At 41.9% G+C, this 17,602-nt stretch overlaps 1 protein-coding gene and 1 pseudogene across 6 annotated transcripts in view; both read right to left on the bottom strand.

Annotated features, from left to right (window-relative positions):
* Nucleotides 1-14,739, bottom strand: part of LOC104606694 (uncharacterized) — a 56,332-nt gene extending 41,593 nt beyond the window's left edge. For 3 of the 6 annotated variants that reach the window (XR_736804.3, XR_736805.3, XM_010272024.3), the window contains exons 1-4: nucleotides 14,390-14,735; nucleotides 11,560-13,704; nucleotides 10,159-10,276; nucleotides 9,994-10,079 (exon numbers count right to left, since the gene is read on the bottom strand). Coding sequence is in view for 1 of the 6 variants with exons in the window: in XM_010272024.3 (XP_010270326.1) it covers nucleotides 9,994-10,079; nucleotides 10,159-10,276; nucleotides 11,560-13,704; nucleotides 14,390-14,428 (2,388 nt within the window). In the remaining 5 variants the exon portion in view is untranslated. Of the gene's footprint in view, nucleotides 1-9,993; nucleotides 10,080-10,158; nucleotides 10,277-11,559; nucleotides 13,705-14,389 lie in introns of all 6 variants that reach the window. The other 3 variants (XR_016076620.1, XR_736807.2, XR_016076619.1) reach the window with 3 other exon arrangements.
* A 983-nt stretch (nucleotides 14,740-15,722) lies between these two features.
* Nucleotides 15,723-16,810, bottom strand: LOC148791431 (fasciclin-like arabinogalactan protein 1 pseudogene; annotated as a pseudogene).
* Between the last annotated feature and the right edge of the window lie 792 nt (nucleotides 16,811-17,602).

The raw sequence follows: 17,602 nt of genomic DNA, 5'->3' as shown, positions 1-17,602 counted from the left end.
AATGTCCCTATTCCAAGAACAGTGCAAGAAGCCCTATCAGTCCCGGAGTGGAAAGGTGCAATGCAAGTTGCAATGGATGCCATGTTGAAAAATAATACCGGGGAGCTAGTTGATCTACCCAAAGGAAAGAAACCAGTTGGATGCAGATGGGTATTTACTGTGAAGCACAATGCGGATGGCTCCATTGAGAGGTACAAAGCTCGGCTAGTTGCAAAAGGGTTCACCAGACTTATGGTATAGATTTTTTTTTTTTTGATCAATAACACTTTCATTAATTCATCAGTAGAAAATTTACAAGTGGAAGACAAACACACTTATCTTCCAAGAGTCACAAAGAACTTCAAGAATGAAAAAAGAAAAAACAAAGATACAAAGACACTAACGTTACAGCTTAGCCCAAAACAAAGAATCCCTTTCTGACCCTTGTTTTGCTAAACCGTCAGCTAGGGAATTAGCTAATCTTTTAATCCAACATGTCTTAACTTCCATCTCCCGCACCAGCCATTTGAATTTCCTCTTCTCATTATTATACTTCCATAAATCATTTTGATCTTTAGTCAGCCACCCTATCACCACCTCTGAATCCCCTTCAATTACAAGTTTCTTGATGTTCAATTCCTTAGCTTTCCGGGCTCCTTCCATAACTGCACATATCTCAGCTCTAAGGGAGTCACCCACTCCAATTGGGCCTGATAACATAGCAGAGATGACCCCATTTTCATCTCTAAAAGCACCCCCGATCCCCGAATGTCCCGGGTTTCTCCTACTGCATCCATCAAAGTTTAATTTCAAGAATCCACTAGGTGGGGGGGTCCAAGCCACACTCATTACTGACTTGGTCTGCATGCAATTTGCAATTTCACCCCACTTCCTCAACATGTCATCCACAGTGTAATCTGTGAATATTTCCAAAGATTTCAGCCACTGTACCGCCCTAAAATGTATGATAGCCCTCAGATCTGTTGTTCCTCTCTAAGTTTCTGAGAATATCCTGGAGTTTCTTTCTTCCCACAGTGTCCAACATAATGCAGCCCTTAGTCCTCTCCACATTGTCCTTCCCCTTTTTAACCGCCACCTGAAAAAAGAAGGTGAGAAAAGGCCCTGCATGTCTGATGGGGGTTTCCAGCTGCATCCAAATAAGGAGAAAGCCCAACCCCACAATGACCTCGCGAAGTGGCAAGACACCATTAGGTGAAAACCAGTCTCCCCATCTGCTTTACACAGAACACACAACTGAGGTGACAAGTAAGTATTGGGTCTCTTCTTTTGGAGTAGATCACCAGTGTTGATTCTTTCCAGATAGGCTTCCCAACAAAAACTACCAACCCTAGGAGGTATAGCTCTGCACCAAACCTCACCAACAGGGAAAGGGGACAAGGTAGGACTGGTGGACTGACTTAAGACTTTGAAGAACGAAGCACAAGAGAAAATGCCATTGGGGGTAGGTGTCCAAATTCTAGAATCCGCCCTAGTGAGGTATAAGACAACGTTATCAAGAAGTGCAAGAAGGCTCGAAATACAGTTGAAGTCTGAGTCCCTCAAATCCCTTCTTAGACCCAAGTTCCACCCAATCCCAAAAGTGGAAGAGGACGGGGTGGTGAAAGACGAGATCGGCTCATTTTTCAAATCAGAAAGAGCATACAAAGACGGAAACTGATCCTTTAGAGGGGCGCTCCCCACCCAGGTTTGTTCCCAAAATTTTATGGAGTTACTGAAATTCAAGTCATACCTGATATTAGGAGTGAAAACTGGTAGCAGGTCATGAATGGCTTTCCAAGGAGAATTGCTTGTGATCCTAGCTCTGATTCCAGCGCCTCATCCATTGTGCTCCAGCCCATGAATACTTGCCACTATTCTAGCCCATAGCTTCTCCTTCTCCATAGGAAACCTCCACAACCACTTCCCCAGCAGAATCATATTCCTTCTCCTAATACTCCCAAGCCCCAAACCACCACATGACTTACTCCTACACACTATCTCCCAGCTAACTCTATGATCCCTCTTCTCTTCTCCCAGCTCCCACAGGAAATCTCTCATTATCTTCTCTAATCTGTTAGCAATCTTCATTGGGATTTTAAACACCGACATGAAAAATATGGGTAAGTTAGCAAGCATGGCCTTAATTAGTGTAATTCTCCCACCAAGAGAGAGGTAGTTCTTTTTCCAGGATACCAATCTTTTTTCAAACCTTTCCATCACCGGGTTCCAGAAACTCTCTCTCTTGGGATTATCACCTAATGGTAATCCTAAGTAGTTCAGAGGCCACCCCGAAACTTCACACCCCAGCATTTCAGCACTCTCCCTGATCTCTCCCTCCTCCAAATTCACCCCCACTACACAGCTTTTCCCAAGGTTAACCTTCAAATTTGACATTTGCTCAAACAGTTGTATCACCGACTTTAAGTTCCTGATAAACCTCACATTACCACCTTCACAAAACAAAATCGTGTCATCAGCAAACTGTAAGTGAGTGACGGGGGTTTCCACCCTCCCAACCCTCCAGCCTCTAATGAGCCCCCTAGAATCTGCTCTATGAATCAGTTTCCCCAAAACCTCCGCAATTAAAATGAACAAGAAAGGAGAAAGGGGGTCTCCTTGTCTTATACCCCTACTGGCTGGAAAGAAATCTACCACTGTCCCATTCACTAGCACTGAATAATGACAATTCCGAACACAGCCCATGATCCACTTACACCATCTAGCCCCAAACCCGAATTTAGTTGAAACTTTCCTCAAGAACTCCCAGTCCACCAAGTCATAAGCCTTTTTCCAAGTCTAGCTTACAGACCACTCCCTTCTTCTTATCCCTCTTAAAGTTCTCCACACTCTCATTAGCAATTAAAATCTGGTCTGTAATTTGTCTTCCACTCACAAAAGCTCCTTGATAGTGTGCAATGATATCTGGCAGTACCTTCTTCAGCCTCAAAGACAACACTTTTGCAATGATCTTATACAAGCTATTAACCAAGCTTATTGGCCTAAAATCCTTCGGGTGGGATGCATCTTTCATTTTTGGAATTAAGGCTATAAATGTAGAGTTCACACCCGGATTGACAATTCCTCTCCTGAAAAACTCCTCAAACACCCGCAAGAGATCATCTTTCAAGATATCCCAACAATCCTGATAAAAAGCCATTGTAAACCCATCCGGCCCTGGTGCTTTTGTTCTATCCATAGAAAACACAGCCTCCTTGATCTCTTCTATATTAAAGCTTCTTTCCATCCTTCTCCTGTTCTCCACCCCTACATCTGGCCAATCCAAACCTTCTACCCACACCCTTCTACCCACACCCTTCTACCCACACCCTTCTACTCACAGGCCTTCTTAGAATAGATTTGAAGTGCTCCACACAAGCCCTGGCAATCTCCTCTTGCTGTACTAACTCAACTCCATCTACTACCAATTTGGAGATAAAGTTCTTCCTTCTCCTGCCATCTGCTAGAGAGTGGAAATACTTAGTGTTTCTATCTCCCTCTTGCACCCATTTACACCGAGATTTTTGCCTCCAGCTAATTTCCTCCTTGTGCAGGCAGTCCTCTAACTGTCTTCTCAATTCTCTCCTGAGGTCATTGTCTTCCTCTCCAAATTCTCCCCTTTCCTCTTTAAACTCAAGTTTCAATCTTCTTCATCAAGTCTCCCTTTCTTTCTTATGTCCTCCCGAACTCCATCAAATTCCACTCCTTGATTTTTGCTTTCAAGAATTGTAGTTTCTTATGGAATCTCATCCCCTCCCACTCCACCAACGGGTTACACTCATGCCACCACTCCCTCACTTTGTTAGGAAACCCTGGATGAAGTAACCACATATTTTCAAATCTAAAGGGGGTAGGACCTCCACACCTTCTTTCCACCTTACATAACACTATGGGCCAGTGATCCGAGGTCACCCTTGGGAGAGCTCTAGCATCCAAGGTTCCCTAATGTTCTTCCCAATCCAAAGAGAACAGGAATCTATCCAGCTTAGAGCAAATGGGTCTAGATTGGAGATTTGACCATGTAAATGCCTTATGTGCTAGGGTAATCTCTTTAAGCTCAAAGGCATCCACAAAACTGTTAAACTTCCCCATGCTTTTTGTCACCCTCTGGTTAATCCTGTTGGACTCTTCTGAGAATCTAATCACATTGAAATCCCCACCCATGCACCAAGGCCCATCCCACAACCCTCTAACATCAGCCAATTCCTCCCACAGCTCCTTTCTCTCTCTGTAGTCATTCGGTCTGTAAACATTTGTGAGCACCCACATATAATCATCCTCTTGCTGCTTAAACTTCATGGAAACCGAGTACTTTCCGATCAACTCCTCCAGACCTTCAACCACATCCCTCTTCCACATTGTTACAATCCCCCCAGAAGCACCCCACGATGGAGCCGCCACCCAGCTAATCCCCCTGGCTTTCCATACACTCCTTGCCCATTTGTCATTAAACTCCATTCTCTTAGACTCTTGCAGCAGCACAATGTCTAGGTCATACCGTCTTATTACCTCTTTTATTGTTGCTCTCTTCTTCGCACTCCCAATTCCCCTCACATTCCAACTAAGAATCCTCATTCCACTTCTTTTTACAAACCCCTTGCCACCTACCCACTACTTTCCCCCTTTCCTTCTATCTCCTTTTACCTCGAGCTTCTTGTCTCCTTCTACATCTCTCTTTAATCTCTCTACTTCACTCAACCTCCTCTTCTTTGTTATGATCTGCATCTTCCTCTTCTGTAAACTTTCTTTCAACTCGTTCAAATCTTCCAGCCTACAGCCCAACCTCCCTACAAATTCTGCTATCGTGTCTTCTCTCCCGATTCCACCACCCCTACCCTTCCTACAAAATCCCCTTCATCTCTGTCCACCTGCCTTTCCTTCCTCTCCTCTAGTCCCACCTCAGTTCTTTCCTCTCCAACCTTCCTCCCCTTAAAGTTACCTCCCTCCTTCCCTGCTTTCTCCCCGTAATCCTCTCCAACTCTACCCTCATTCCTTTCCCTCCTCTCCACTAACCCCTCCTCTCTTCCTTCCTCCCCTTCCCTCCTCCAAATCAGCTTCCCTTCCACATCCTTAAACACTCTTTCAATGATTTCCCACACTTTTCCACTCCTATACCTTTCTTCCCACACCTTCCCACAATCCTTCCTTCCCCTCTCCCCCTCCTCAGAGAGCCCGCCTATTAGCTCGACTGCATATTCATGGCCTACAAAACATGGTACAGGAACGGAATCTGGAACCAAAGACACAGGAGACACATTAGTAGCACAAACCGAAATCACATGGTTACCTGGGACTGATGGACAAGCTAGAATAGGACTGCTCCCGGCCTCCTTCTCTTGTTCCGGAGGTTGGTAAACAATTATCTTCCTAAGTTGGTTGGGAAGTACTTCTGTCTTTTGATCAACCTGGTGATCTTTCCACTCTACCCCTGGGTCACCACTAGATGGCGTATTCCTGCTCTGCTTCCGGTTCTCCCGGTTTTCCCCTTCTGATAAACCTTGCGCACTCTGTGGTCTTGGGAGTGAGATAAGCCGATTGCAGTCTTCACCCTGGAATAATCTTGCAATATTCCACCCTTCCATATCACCTCCAACACAGCTGCCTTCATCATTTACACTGCCCACGCTAGAGCCATCAACAGAAAGGTCATCCGATTCATCATCGCCTTCACCGCACTGCACCCATCCTTCAAACTTCTCTTTCTTCTCTTCAGTTCTTCCCCTAGTGAAACTTGGCTTCGGCCTCTCTGAGAAGCCTCGCACGGGGCTAAGCTCCTACAAACTGCGCCGGGAGACCCACTGTAACGCCCTCTTCTTTTCTAGTTTCCGGCGCTACGCGCATTCCCCCTTTTGGCTCGCGACTGGGGACGCTGATAAACTGTAACCGATGTCTATCATAGTCGAAACCCCAGTCACGTGTTTCATTAAAGGCTCACACGCCTTTTTAACAAGCTGGGTCGGGCCCGCTGACCTGTTTGGGCCTTTAAAAATACCATTAGCGGCCCACATGGGCTTTTGCTTTGGCCCATTCTTAAACACCCGCGAGCTCACGTGACTTTTAAGAAGGTCACGCACGTCCAACCCCGGGCTCGGTTTGGTTTTAACAGGTCTCGGTTCGGTTCTTCCTTGGACCAACCCCTTTTCCTTGTTCAAACAAGTCAAATTGGCGCCGGTTACAACCTATGCAAAGGACCTACCACCCTCCAGACTGTTCACTGCTTCCACACGCGAAAATCCCACCCCCTGCCTGCTACCCTTTTGTTTCTCCAGCAAATGTTTTTCCATTTTAGTGAAAGTGCTTTTCTTGTTTGAATTCCCCAACCCTTTCTTGCCACGCAGCTCTTCTTCTTCAACCATCTCATCTCCCTCCCTATGAGCCTCTTTCCAGAGCATCGATTCAGTGGATGAAGCCAGCCACACTGAGTAGCAATGCCCTTCGACTAGCACCTCTATCTTCCGAGGAACCTCCTTAGGTTTTACTCCATTCAATAAAATGGAAGCTGAACGAAGGTCTCCCCAAAAGGCACCTCCTAGTGATCCTCCACACATCAAAGCAATGGCTTCAGCAGTTTCTTGCTTCCACAAGTGAAAGGGAAGACCTAAAAGATGCACCAGCACTCCATCTTCAACCAAGAAATCTTTGGAGTTTGATCTCGGACACCATCTTGACACTGTGAAATTTCCAAGTTTAGCTTGGATATTTAAAGCCTCAACTTCTACTCTGTTCTCAAGCAGATCCAGCAAAGCCTTGTCCTTCTCAAAAGGTGTTAAAATAAATGTGCTCTTCAACTTTAAACTTGTTGTTAACAGATCTGCAACTTTCCTCCAGTCAAGAATGGGAGCTGAAGCTTTAACTATCAGTTTACTTTCCCAATCACCTCTCTGTATGTTTACTCCAATTCTGTAATTACCTACCCCAACTATCACTAAAAGAGTCTCTTGCTTAATATTGTTCACCATACTACTAGAACTGCTTATCTTCCTTTTTCCTATTGCTTCTCTTTTAACACTCAGGCGTTTCAACAGTTCACATAAGGCACCATGAACTGCCTTCCAGCCCTGACTCTTCCTTCCTTCTGAAAAGCAGATCATCTGCTTTCTACCCTTGCCAAAAAATTCTGTCAAGGAGATAAAATAACCTTTAAGGTTTCTCTTACACTCTACAACAAACCTTCTTCCAGTTTCTGAGAGCTCTTTCCAACTATTTTGCTTGCCTTTGTTACTTGCACCTTCCACAAACTCCTTGAGCCCTTCAATTACCCCCACCCCTTCTAACAGCACCATCCCTCTCTTTGCTTCCCTGATTTTCAAGCTCAGCTGACCATTTAATCTCAGTTCCTCAAATAGGAGCTCCTTAGGTTCAATCTTCAAAGCTTTTTTCCAACGGTCTACCTCCACAAATTCTCCCATCTCAGTTCCTCACCCTCACAGCAACCCTCTCTTTGCTTCATCCTCTCACCATCTCAGACAATGGCAACAGACGAAAACACAGTTCCTCACCCTCTCACCCTCTCACCAGCTCAGACAATGGCAACAGACGAAAACACAGTTCCTCACCCTCTCACCTTCTAAAGAAAGGTTTCATTTGTAATGACTTAAGGTGTTGTCTCTGCATGACTTATGGTATAGATTACTTGGAGACCTTTGCCCCGGTAGCCAAGATGACCACCATTCGAGTTCTATTATCTCTTGCAGCAAGCCATACTTGGCCTTTGTACCAAATGGACGTTAAAAATGCTTTTCTGAATGAAGACCTACAGGAAGAGGTTTACATGCGGTTTGCCTCCTGGATTCAATGATACAGAGACAGGTAAGATGGTCTACCGGCTCAATAAGGCATTGTATGGTTTGAAGCAGTCACCTAGAGCTTGGTTTGATAGATTCAGACTAGCCCTTGGGAAATTCGATTATGTACAGGCCCAGTCAGATCATACACTGTTCATCAAGAGGGTGGAATCCTCTCTGACACTACTTGCAGTATATGTTGATGATATTGTGGTGACAGGAAATGATAGCCATGAGATTGAGTCCCTCAAACAGCTCCTTCATCAAGAGTTTAAGGTGAAAGATCTTGGTGCACTACAGTATTTTTTGGGTATTGAGGTTGCTAGATCTAAACAGGGGATCTTTGTCTCTCAAAGGAAATATGTTCTAGATCTGTTGGCGGAAACTGGAAAGTTAGGTGTCAAGCCTGCGGATACACCCATTGAACAGAACCACAGGATTAGTGCAGAGAGTGGGGAGCCTCTTGAAGACAAAGTTATGTTCCAGCGATTAGTGGAAAATCTCTTATATCTCTGCCTCACTCGGCCAGATATCAGTTATGCAGTTAGTGTTGTCAGCCAGCAGCCAGTACATGCATTCTCCTAAAACCACGCATCTTCTTGCAGCAAAAAGAATATTAGCATACCTGAAGAGATGCCCGGGTAGAGGTATACTGTTCAAGAACAATGACCACATGAAGGTGGAGGTCTATACGGATGTCAATTGGGCTGGGAGTGTTGATGACAGAAGGTCTACCTCTAGATATTGTGCCCTTGTGGGAGGTAACCTTGTCTCTTGGAGGAGTAAAAAACAGAGTGTTGTCTCCCGATCTAGTGTTGAAGCTGAATACAGGTCAATGGCTAACGGAGTGGCTGAGATCACTACTTGAGGAGTTGGGCATTGAGTATGAGAAGCCCCTGATGCTGTATTGCAATAATCAAGCGGCTATTAATATAGCACACAATCCGATGCAGCATGACAAAACTAAACATATTGAAGTTGATCGACATTTTGTACGAGAGAGGGTCTCATCACAAGAAGTGTGTCTCCCGTACATCACATCCAACATGCAGCTAGCAGACTACAATCGGCTATGGTCCCACTGTGTTCGTAGGGTAGAATGTGTTCTAGTCATCCTAGGGTTAGCTGGTGGTCAGTCGGTTATTTCAGTTGTTATTTATTTCAGTTTTATTTTGTTCTATTTGTTATGTAAATACTAAGGGCAGATCCGTCCTTTCCATGTAATGAGCATAACCTATAAATACTAAATAGAAGTGGCGGCGGCAGAACATTCAGATTTTGTCCCTCCTTTCAACCCTTTGTGTTCTACAGTTCTCTCTTCTCTTCTCTACATTTTCCTTCTATTTTCGAACCTGAAATCTATTAGGGTTCAAGGCTGATAGCAGTCTTGAACTTCTACTAATTCAATTAAATAATTGGATATTTGATTTTATCTGAATTCAGCCAATTAATTATTTTAGGCAATTAACATAAATATATAACATATAAATATTTTTATATAAAGTATATAAATATATATAAATTATTTATGTAATTTATATTATAAAATAAATATATAATCAGTTGAGATATTTATCAAATCAAATCATGTCACATCCAAACCCAACTCGATTATGTCAAATCTCAAATTTGAACTCGGATTTTTGGGTATAGTTTACACCCCTATTTGTTGACTATCAGCTTCACATCCAAATCCAACTCGATTATGTTGAATCTCAAATTTGAACTCAGATTTTTGGGTTAGGGAACCTTGCAGCAACAGATCCTTTTGAATCAATTCATATCCCATACTATATCTTAATTACATGAGCACCTGAGTTAGGCCAGTGTTGTCACACCAAACCCAATGAAGTCAACCCACCACCCAACTCCAAAACCAAGTTTGAAACAGGTCTACCAAGTACTGACAGAACCAAACAGCCCATTTGTTTTTCCAGATCCGAACCATTCTACCACCATTAACCTTAGTAACTACCAATCAGGGAGCATAGGTGATTATTAATTACTGTACAAAATCAGAACTCACAATAACAAAGTCAACAAGATTATATCTCATTGATATGACTAATTTCATAATATAAAATTTAATTTAGACAGTTTGCACATCGTAAGTAACTTCATTGAGTTAGAAAAATAAACCAAACGTCAGGAAGCTGCTATAGAGCATAATAATGTAAAATATATTTATAAGCACCTTCCAAGAGGGCTTGAATTGCTAGTATAAGCAAAATACCTGCAAACAATTTTGACTGCAAAATGTCTCTGCTGAACAACTTCGAGTGGCTAGCAATTTCATTCTACCGAGACACTCTTTATGGTCTACAAGAAGGAATTAGAAACAGATTAGTCTTTGAAATAAGAATGACCAAAACATGTAAGGAATTTATAGGAGACCAACACTGGCGTGTGCATTGATAGCAAATCTCAGTGAATGACTGGCCATCAGTGTTCGCATCCCTCGAGTCACATATACCACATCGACAAGAAGGACAGTACCATTTCCCTTCAGGAACATCCTGAAATAGAACAAACATCAAACAGGTCACTTTCCATTCAGAAACGATACCTACTAAAATTCTACATCTCATTTAATCTAGGAAGATATTAACAAACAAGTAATATTTGCCGATCTGCACAGATTAGTTATATCACAGAAAGTCAGAAGCTACCTCAGAAACAATTTAGACAATGTGAACATATAATGCTGCCAAAGGATATATTTCACAACATTATAACACTTGGCAACTCAAAAATAGAAAGAGAACTCTTTCAACAAAGAGAACTGCAATTTTTCACCACAAAAAGCATGTATACCATGTAACTGCTTGGGGTGATGCAAGGATCTGTATGTAAAATCATTAAACATCATAGCTTAACCAAAAAAAAACCGTTGAGCATCATATATACAGTGACAACTTTACCAACTTGTTTATATGCTTGGCATGACCCAAGAAGCAAGCGAACACCTTTCCAACAAACTGACTTTGACCATGCCAAGCTCATGGGCATACAATTTGACTCCTATAAGCCTGCCACATAAGGGTGACCTTCAGGGCAGGTCAGACTCTGGTAGTGTTTAACACAAGGGCTATAGAGCTAGCTCAGACATGGCCCTAAGTAGGCCTGCACCAAGACACTGTGTCTTAAGCATATTGTACCAGAATTGTTACCTGGTCTAATTTCTTCCACCATGAAATATCAAAGTTAGAACCTAGAATACTAGTAACTTTGGCATAATAAAGGGAAAATATTATGATACTTATAAGTCACAGAAAGGAATAGTGAGATGCTTTGAGTAACTTATACGGTGCCCTGAATATTTCAGTGTATTAATAGTTAGATTGAGAGTTGGAAATTTTTAGCAAAACCAACCAGTCACTTCTCTGAATCAAGCATTCTTTACAACCTTAGAAACATAAATAATAAAAATTCTAATCAGATCATGGCTCAAATTTTTTACACAAATTGATAAGTTATGATTTCCCTGAGAAAGAGTACCTTTTTTTGGTGAAAAGAAAGAGTACCTCAGTCCAGTGGAATTTTTACAGAAAACTAGAGAACTCAAGTACCAAGCACAAACTGACAAACTAACGTTTCCTTTTTTTTTTAGGTATTTGTTATATAGTTTAAGTAGATCTTCACCATTGATAGAAGTTACAGAGTTGACTAACATAGCTTTTGAGTTTGGAAATGACAAATTTGACCACCTGTTTCAGATGATAGTTTTCTTTTTTTTTCTTTTTCTAGCCCTTCGTTAAAATAGGTATACGATCAATAATTCTGGAAACAAAAGGCTCACCTTAAGGTCAATGCAGCTCAAATGATATGAGGATGGGCAGTAATCACAGAGAATAAGCATTCCTCCAAAATGGCACACAAAGCATACTGCATCACTTTGTTGGCTACTATGATACTTCTTCCTTCGCTTTTGAGGACAGGATACCATATTTTTAAGCCTGACCATTTTGTCAGAATTGGAAGACAGAAGAGAGTGACAACAACGTTTAATATATCCATCAGCTCGATTAAGGGATAAATCAATTGCCCCTTCATCTTCCTCTGACTGTGATTTGATATTAACACTGACCTGCTGAATTTCTTGAAAGGCCCTTTTTCTTGCATGTAGACAATTGTTTTTTCTAGTGACAGAAAATGAAGCCTTTCTCTTCCTTCTCTCGTGACTGATGGGAAATGCCACTGTTAAGATATTCATATTCCCAGTTTGATTTGGTTCCATCAAATTCTGCCTTTCAAGAACTGAGTGATTGCTTTGTAATGCCTTTTCACTTTTTCCAGTTAAGTGATCAACCAGAGATTCATTATCCTTAGTTTGGTGCAACAAAAGGTCCTTTGGTTTCTCTACGGTCTTCTTTGTCTGGGCACTAAGCTTCTTATTATTGGGCGGAACACATAATACCCGTCGTTTTCTCTGACCAAGGCAATCAATGGGGATTGGTTTTCTGTTATCTTTACCAACAACATTACACTGTTTAAAGAAAACATCAGTTGACATTTCATTTCCTGTGCCTGAGGTGTCAACTAGAAGTCCCTTATCCTTAGTTTCATGAATTACAAGGCCCTTTGGTTTTTTTGGCGTCAATATTTTCTTGACTGGCTTCTTCTTTTCTTTAGGTTGAACGATACCGGATATCTTTCTTTTACACTGAGCTGAGAAATCAAAGGGGACAGGATCACAGGTACTTTCAGTAGTAGCATTACTGTGCACGAGAGAAGCATCATTCACTATTTCCTCTTTCCCACTTGAAATCACAAGGGACTCTGGTTCCAATATTTTCAGTCTCAACTTAAGTGGCTCATTTTCTTGTTGAGGTAGTAAAATAAGAGACAACTTTTTAGCCTGACCAGAGCAGTCGACCAGAATGCTTTCAGAGTTTTCTTTCTCAACTACCACAGCCTGTGAACATGAGTTGACCTTACTCTTCTTTGGTCTTTTAGAATTCCTTCCTTTAGTAACAGTCTTATTGATTTCCTTAGGTGAGTTATTAACTGCCTTTACATTTTTTCCTCTAGAATTATTAGCCATGCAAGCATTACCCGTGCCTTGGTTGTGAATGCCCTGCAATACCCACTGCAAATCAATTGACTGCTTCTTTTGTTTGGGTAAAACAGGAGATGATTTTACGTTATTTATGCTTGTGTCAATGTGGAAGCTATTGCAGCTGCCTTGTTGAAAATCTGGAGCACGCAACAGCAAGTGAGTATCAATCTGCTTAGAATTTTTTGACTTTTTCCCTTTTTTCCTCGAGACACCAGCTGGAAGATTGGGTGGAAGAAGCACTTGGCGACTAGATTCAACTGCAATCTCCATAGCAACCTGCATGAGGTACTTACTCCACAAAATCTTGATACCACATGTCCACTCTGAAATCATTTCCACAAAACCAGCATTAACTCGTAAATTGTACCAAAGCTTCTTCACAAAAGCAGATAACGGTGTATCTCGCTCAAGTTCCTCAGCCAACCCCATCAAAACCCAGGTGCCTCGATCTCTCCAACCACCCGAGAATTCATCCCAATCACGGCTTATGCGCAAATCATCAACCTTGAACTTGCGCTCGTCCCCCTCGTCAGGAAAAAACACAGAACGTTCCTCCGAACCCTCTTCCTGATCAAACACCACGCCCTCCCACCATGCGTCCTCATAGAATGCATCAACACAGAGACCATAAGTCAGCTTACGCTGGCATGTTTTAGTTGACAAAGGGGGAGGTGGGGGTCGGATACATCCACGGTAGGTTGTTCGGACACGATGGCGGAGGCAGAGGCCCTCCACCGCTTTTGTAACAGGTATGGCCTCTACAAGCTTTGACTCACCTTTGTCACATAGAAGCTCGTCATACTCAACAGAGCGACTTAAGTCAGAGACTGCAACAACTATTCCAGGATGCCATGAGCCACGTAGACCTTCCTCAAATTGCCTCACCTAGGCATCAACCACCATATCAACACAATTCAGCTCTATTCATGCATTTCATCAAAATCAGAAAGATAAATTTAAATTTCGACAAACAGCCACCTAAAGTACTGCTTCAAACATTGACAATAATTTAACATTAAAAAAATAAATAAATGAAGGAAAGCTTATGGAAGCAAAAGAGATTTCACAAGAAGTTGCCGATGCCTATTAAAAAAAAAACATTTTCTCTGGCATACCTTATATCGCTTGGTTCCAACGAATTAACGGAAATGACGAGATACCCGGAGACTATAATGAACAGAACATGGAGAAAACAAGAAAAACAGAGTATATGTACCCACCACCAGTATAGTGGTTCAATCTCAGCTTTACTCAATCTCTTCGAAAAACTCATAAGTTAAAGTTAAAACATAAGAGAAACTCACCCATCAAAAGAAACTATAAAAGAACTCTACAACTTGGGCAATCAGAAAAAGCTACAAACCTGACAGAAATTTAGAGAAAAACGCATTGTAGAACCTAAAAGCATTCATTGCCAGTAGATTATATGAAGAACGAATGCATTACTCTACTGGGAAGAGCGAGTAAAACAATAAATTCATCGAAATGATGAAATCGAACAGAATAGAAAGGAAAAGGAAAGAAAGAAAGCAGAAATAACGGAAATAAAGTAAAGGATAAATAGACTTACCTCAACCTTGTTACGAAGAAGAAGCTTTCTTTGATTCATTGTAAAGAAGAAGGAGAACAGAGAGAAAAGGCAGAGGAATGTAGTTCAGTGTAATGGCGCAATTTCATGCTTCAGTAGGTTCTCGACTGCGAGTCGACCAAACCAGCTCTCTGCATGACATAGGGTTGGAGCTCAGAAATACTGCATAATCTAAATTCATTGTAGATAAACTACTACTGGCTCATTCCACATAGATGGTTCACGCCCATGTTAATCCCATCCGTTCAATACTAGAATGTCTCTTTTCATCTTTTTCAGTAGATATCCTGGCCATCTCTTCGAACGCCCACATTGTAAGGTATATGAAAATCTCAATGTGCGACCTATCCATGTTGTATTGTACCCACTTAATGGTGAGTTCTTCTTTACTACCAAAACAAAGAAAAAAGAAGGAATGGTGTAGGTCCCACCTAACTGCCATCTGTGAAGAAGGGGTTTCTAAGGTACAGCCTGCACCATTCTAAATCCAATTGCTTGGCACTGGGGTCCACATTTACAACCAACCATTGAACGGGTAGGCAGAAGAATAACCGCATGATGGCGCTGGTTTTATTATCTTTTGAATGATTTTCTTTTTATTTTCCCGCTCAGTTTTTCTTTTCGGTAAAATTGGAAACGAAACGGATGGCAAAAATGACGGACAGGATTAGGCCGTCCGAGTTTGATTATAGATTAACAGTTGGAGACTTCGCTTGACTTGGCTCACAAGTCATATAAATCCCGAGTCATGTCGAATGTAGACCGGATCAGCTTCAAACACTTGGCGCCTCACAGGCGCCCCACACGCACATCCTATCATGCATTGGGAACATCTCCCATTGATTATTATTCACAGGAGATGTTTCCAATGCATGGTGGATATGCCTGTGAGGCGCCCATTTGTGAGGAGCAGATCCCGTCACTAAGACGAGATAGAGTCTAAATCTCCATCGAGACAATATCTATCTGCACCTCACGAACGGGCGCCTCATATGTACATCCGCCATGCATTGAGAACATCTCCCGTGAATAATAATTCATAAGTACGGGAGATGCTCCCAATGCATGGTAGGATGTGTGTGTGAGGCGCCATATGTGAGGAGCAGATCCGTCTCATCTCAATCATATAATTTAAGGGTATAATATAAAAACCTCCCTTTAAGTTTTTGACAATCACAAAAACCTCCCCTTAATTTTTAAAAAATTCAACAAAAATCTCACTTTTGTCACAAAATCCTCCCCTAGATTTTCCAAATACCCATTTTACCCTAGCCAAGTCGGAAGCAACATATCCAAAACCACTATTGTCCATCTCCTAACAATGCCATTTGACATTAGCTAGGGTTTGATGAAACAATTCACCATTCAAAAACATAGACTCTGGTACTGGTGGTGATGCATGCTTTAATGCCTTGAAGACTTAGCAACCATAGGCGCCAATGTTGGAGCCAGTGTTAGCATTGGCATTGGCAAAGCCTTGAATAACTCCTTGGGTAACAACACTTTGTCAATCGTGTAAATCGCCTGAGGATGTTGGTCTAGCAACATCCTCGTTATCTTGGACGCCACGATCTTCTCCAATTTTACCAACTCACCGTTGTTCTTAATTTTGGAATAATACTTATTGGCACCATCTATTGCTAACGTGTTCACAACTCTATTGTTCGACCTCAACATTTTCATGGAATAGTAAACAGGAATTTCATGATACAACAACAAATTCTTCCCATCCGCTGTTAGGTTATTGCATTTGGGCATGAAGTCCTTAAACACCTGGTTAGTGGGGCAGAACACTATTAACCCTCCTTCAATGTTGTTGTCAAATGTCTACTCAGCTTTGGAAGCCACTAGCATATCCGCGGAAACCTTACAACCTCGCTCTGACATTAGAGATGTGAGGTTTAGCTAGCTGGGACCCGGAGTGGGGGTTTCATCTTCAATGGATGCCATGACCTTGCCATGGTTGGATTCAACTCCAAAGCCGACCTTGCTGCCTTTGAGATCGGGGATATTGACGAAGCTAGAAGAGCTGGGGGCGGAGCCAGTGCTTGGAACATAGTGGTAGTCAAGACCATATTGTTTGCCATTTTATGCAACTTCTGTGCACCAAAATTATCGAGGAGAACATGAAGGGATAGGATGTTTTTGATAATTTAATGGTGTAGATGGAGAGGTGCTTGGGTAGGAGGTCTGACATGCTGCCATTGTAGATTGCGCAGATCATGATGGTCTCGCATTGGTTGTTCTCTACGACGAGTTGAGTGATAGCTAAGTGTTGGTTGAAGATGGAGATTCGGGGTACTTTGCTAGGATGCACGTGATATTGTGTGCATCGGTGACCCCGACTAAGAGTAGGATGAGAGAGAGGGTTATTGTTTCGATGACCATAGGGAAGAGCTGCATTATTTGACTAGAACGAAAATACAATAGCGGTTTTGGGTGTGTTGCTACCGATTTTGTTAGGGTAAAATGGGTATTTGGAAATTTTTGATGCACTAGTTTAATGCTTTTCCACCTGGATTAGTGACAGAAGGGAGGTTTTTGTTGAATTTTTTAAAAATTCAAAGGGAGGATTTTATTAAAGTGAAACTATAGGGGATATTTTTATGATTGTCAAAACCTCAAGGGAGGTTTTGTATTTTACCCTAATTGTAAATTTGTATTTTCGTGTTATCAATGTGTTTCATACACACTTTGCTTTATGGATATGCACCACATACGCACATCGTGAACATCTTGGTTGTAATGTGTGGTGTGAGTAGGAATGGGTAGGGCTCCAGTGGAATTCGTATTTAGTCCTCACAAGCCACCTCACATTATCCTCATAATCCATTTCAGCCGTGCAATGGGAATATCTCTCATTCAATAAAAAATGCAAATACAAAGATGATTCTAATGCACGACTGCAAAAAGGCTGTGAGGCGGCTCAATTATGATCAAATCCAAGTTCATCGAATTTATGCCTGATTGTCGATATATTGGGAATATCTCCCTCCAAAGGCCATATTCACTTTTCAGTAAATTAATTACTCGGGTAAATACAGTTATCTAGGTAAGTTTTTCTTGGGAAACACTTACCCGGGTAAGTGCATTTACCCATGTTTTTTATTTCCCATGTAAATAAGGCAATGATCATTTTAAGCTTCATAAAAATCTATCATTAAAAGGGGCATTTTTTGTCTCATTCAACTGTTG

This window comes from Nelumbo nucifera, chromosome 5 (assembly GCF_055504915.1).
Source record: "Nelumbo nucifera cultivar China Antique chromosome 5, China Antique-T2T, whole genome shotgun sequence".
In the NCBI taxonomy this organism is placed as follows: domain Eukaryota; kingdom Viridiplantae; phylum Streptophyta; class Magnoliopsida; order Proteales; family Nelumbonaceae; genus Nelumbo; species Nelumbo nucifera.
This window is presented reverse-complemented; position numbering and strand designations above follow the sequence as displayed.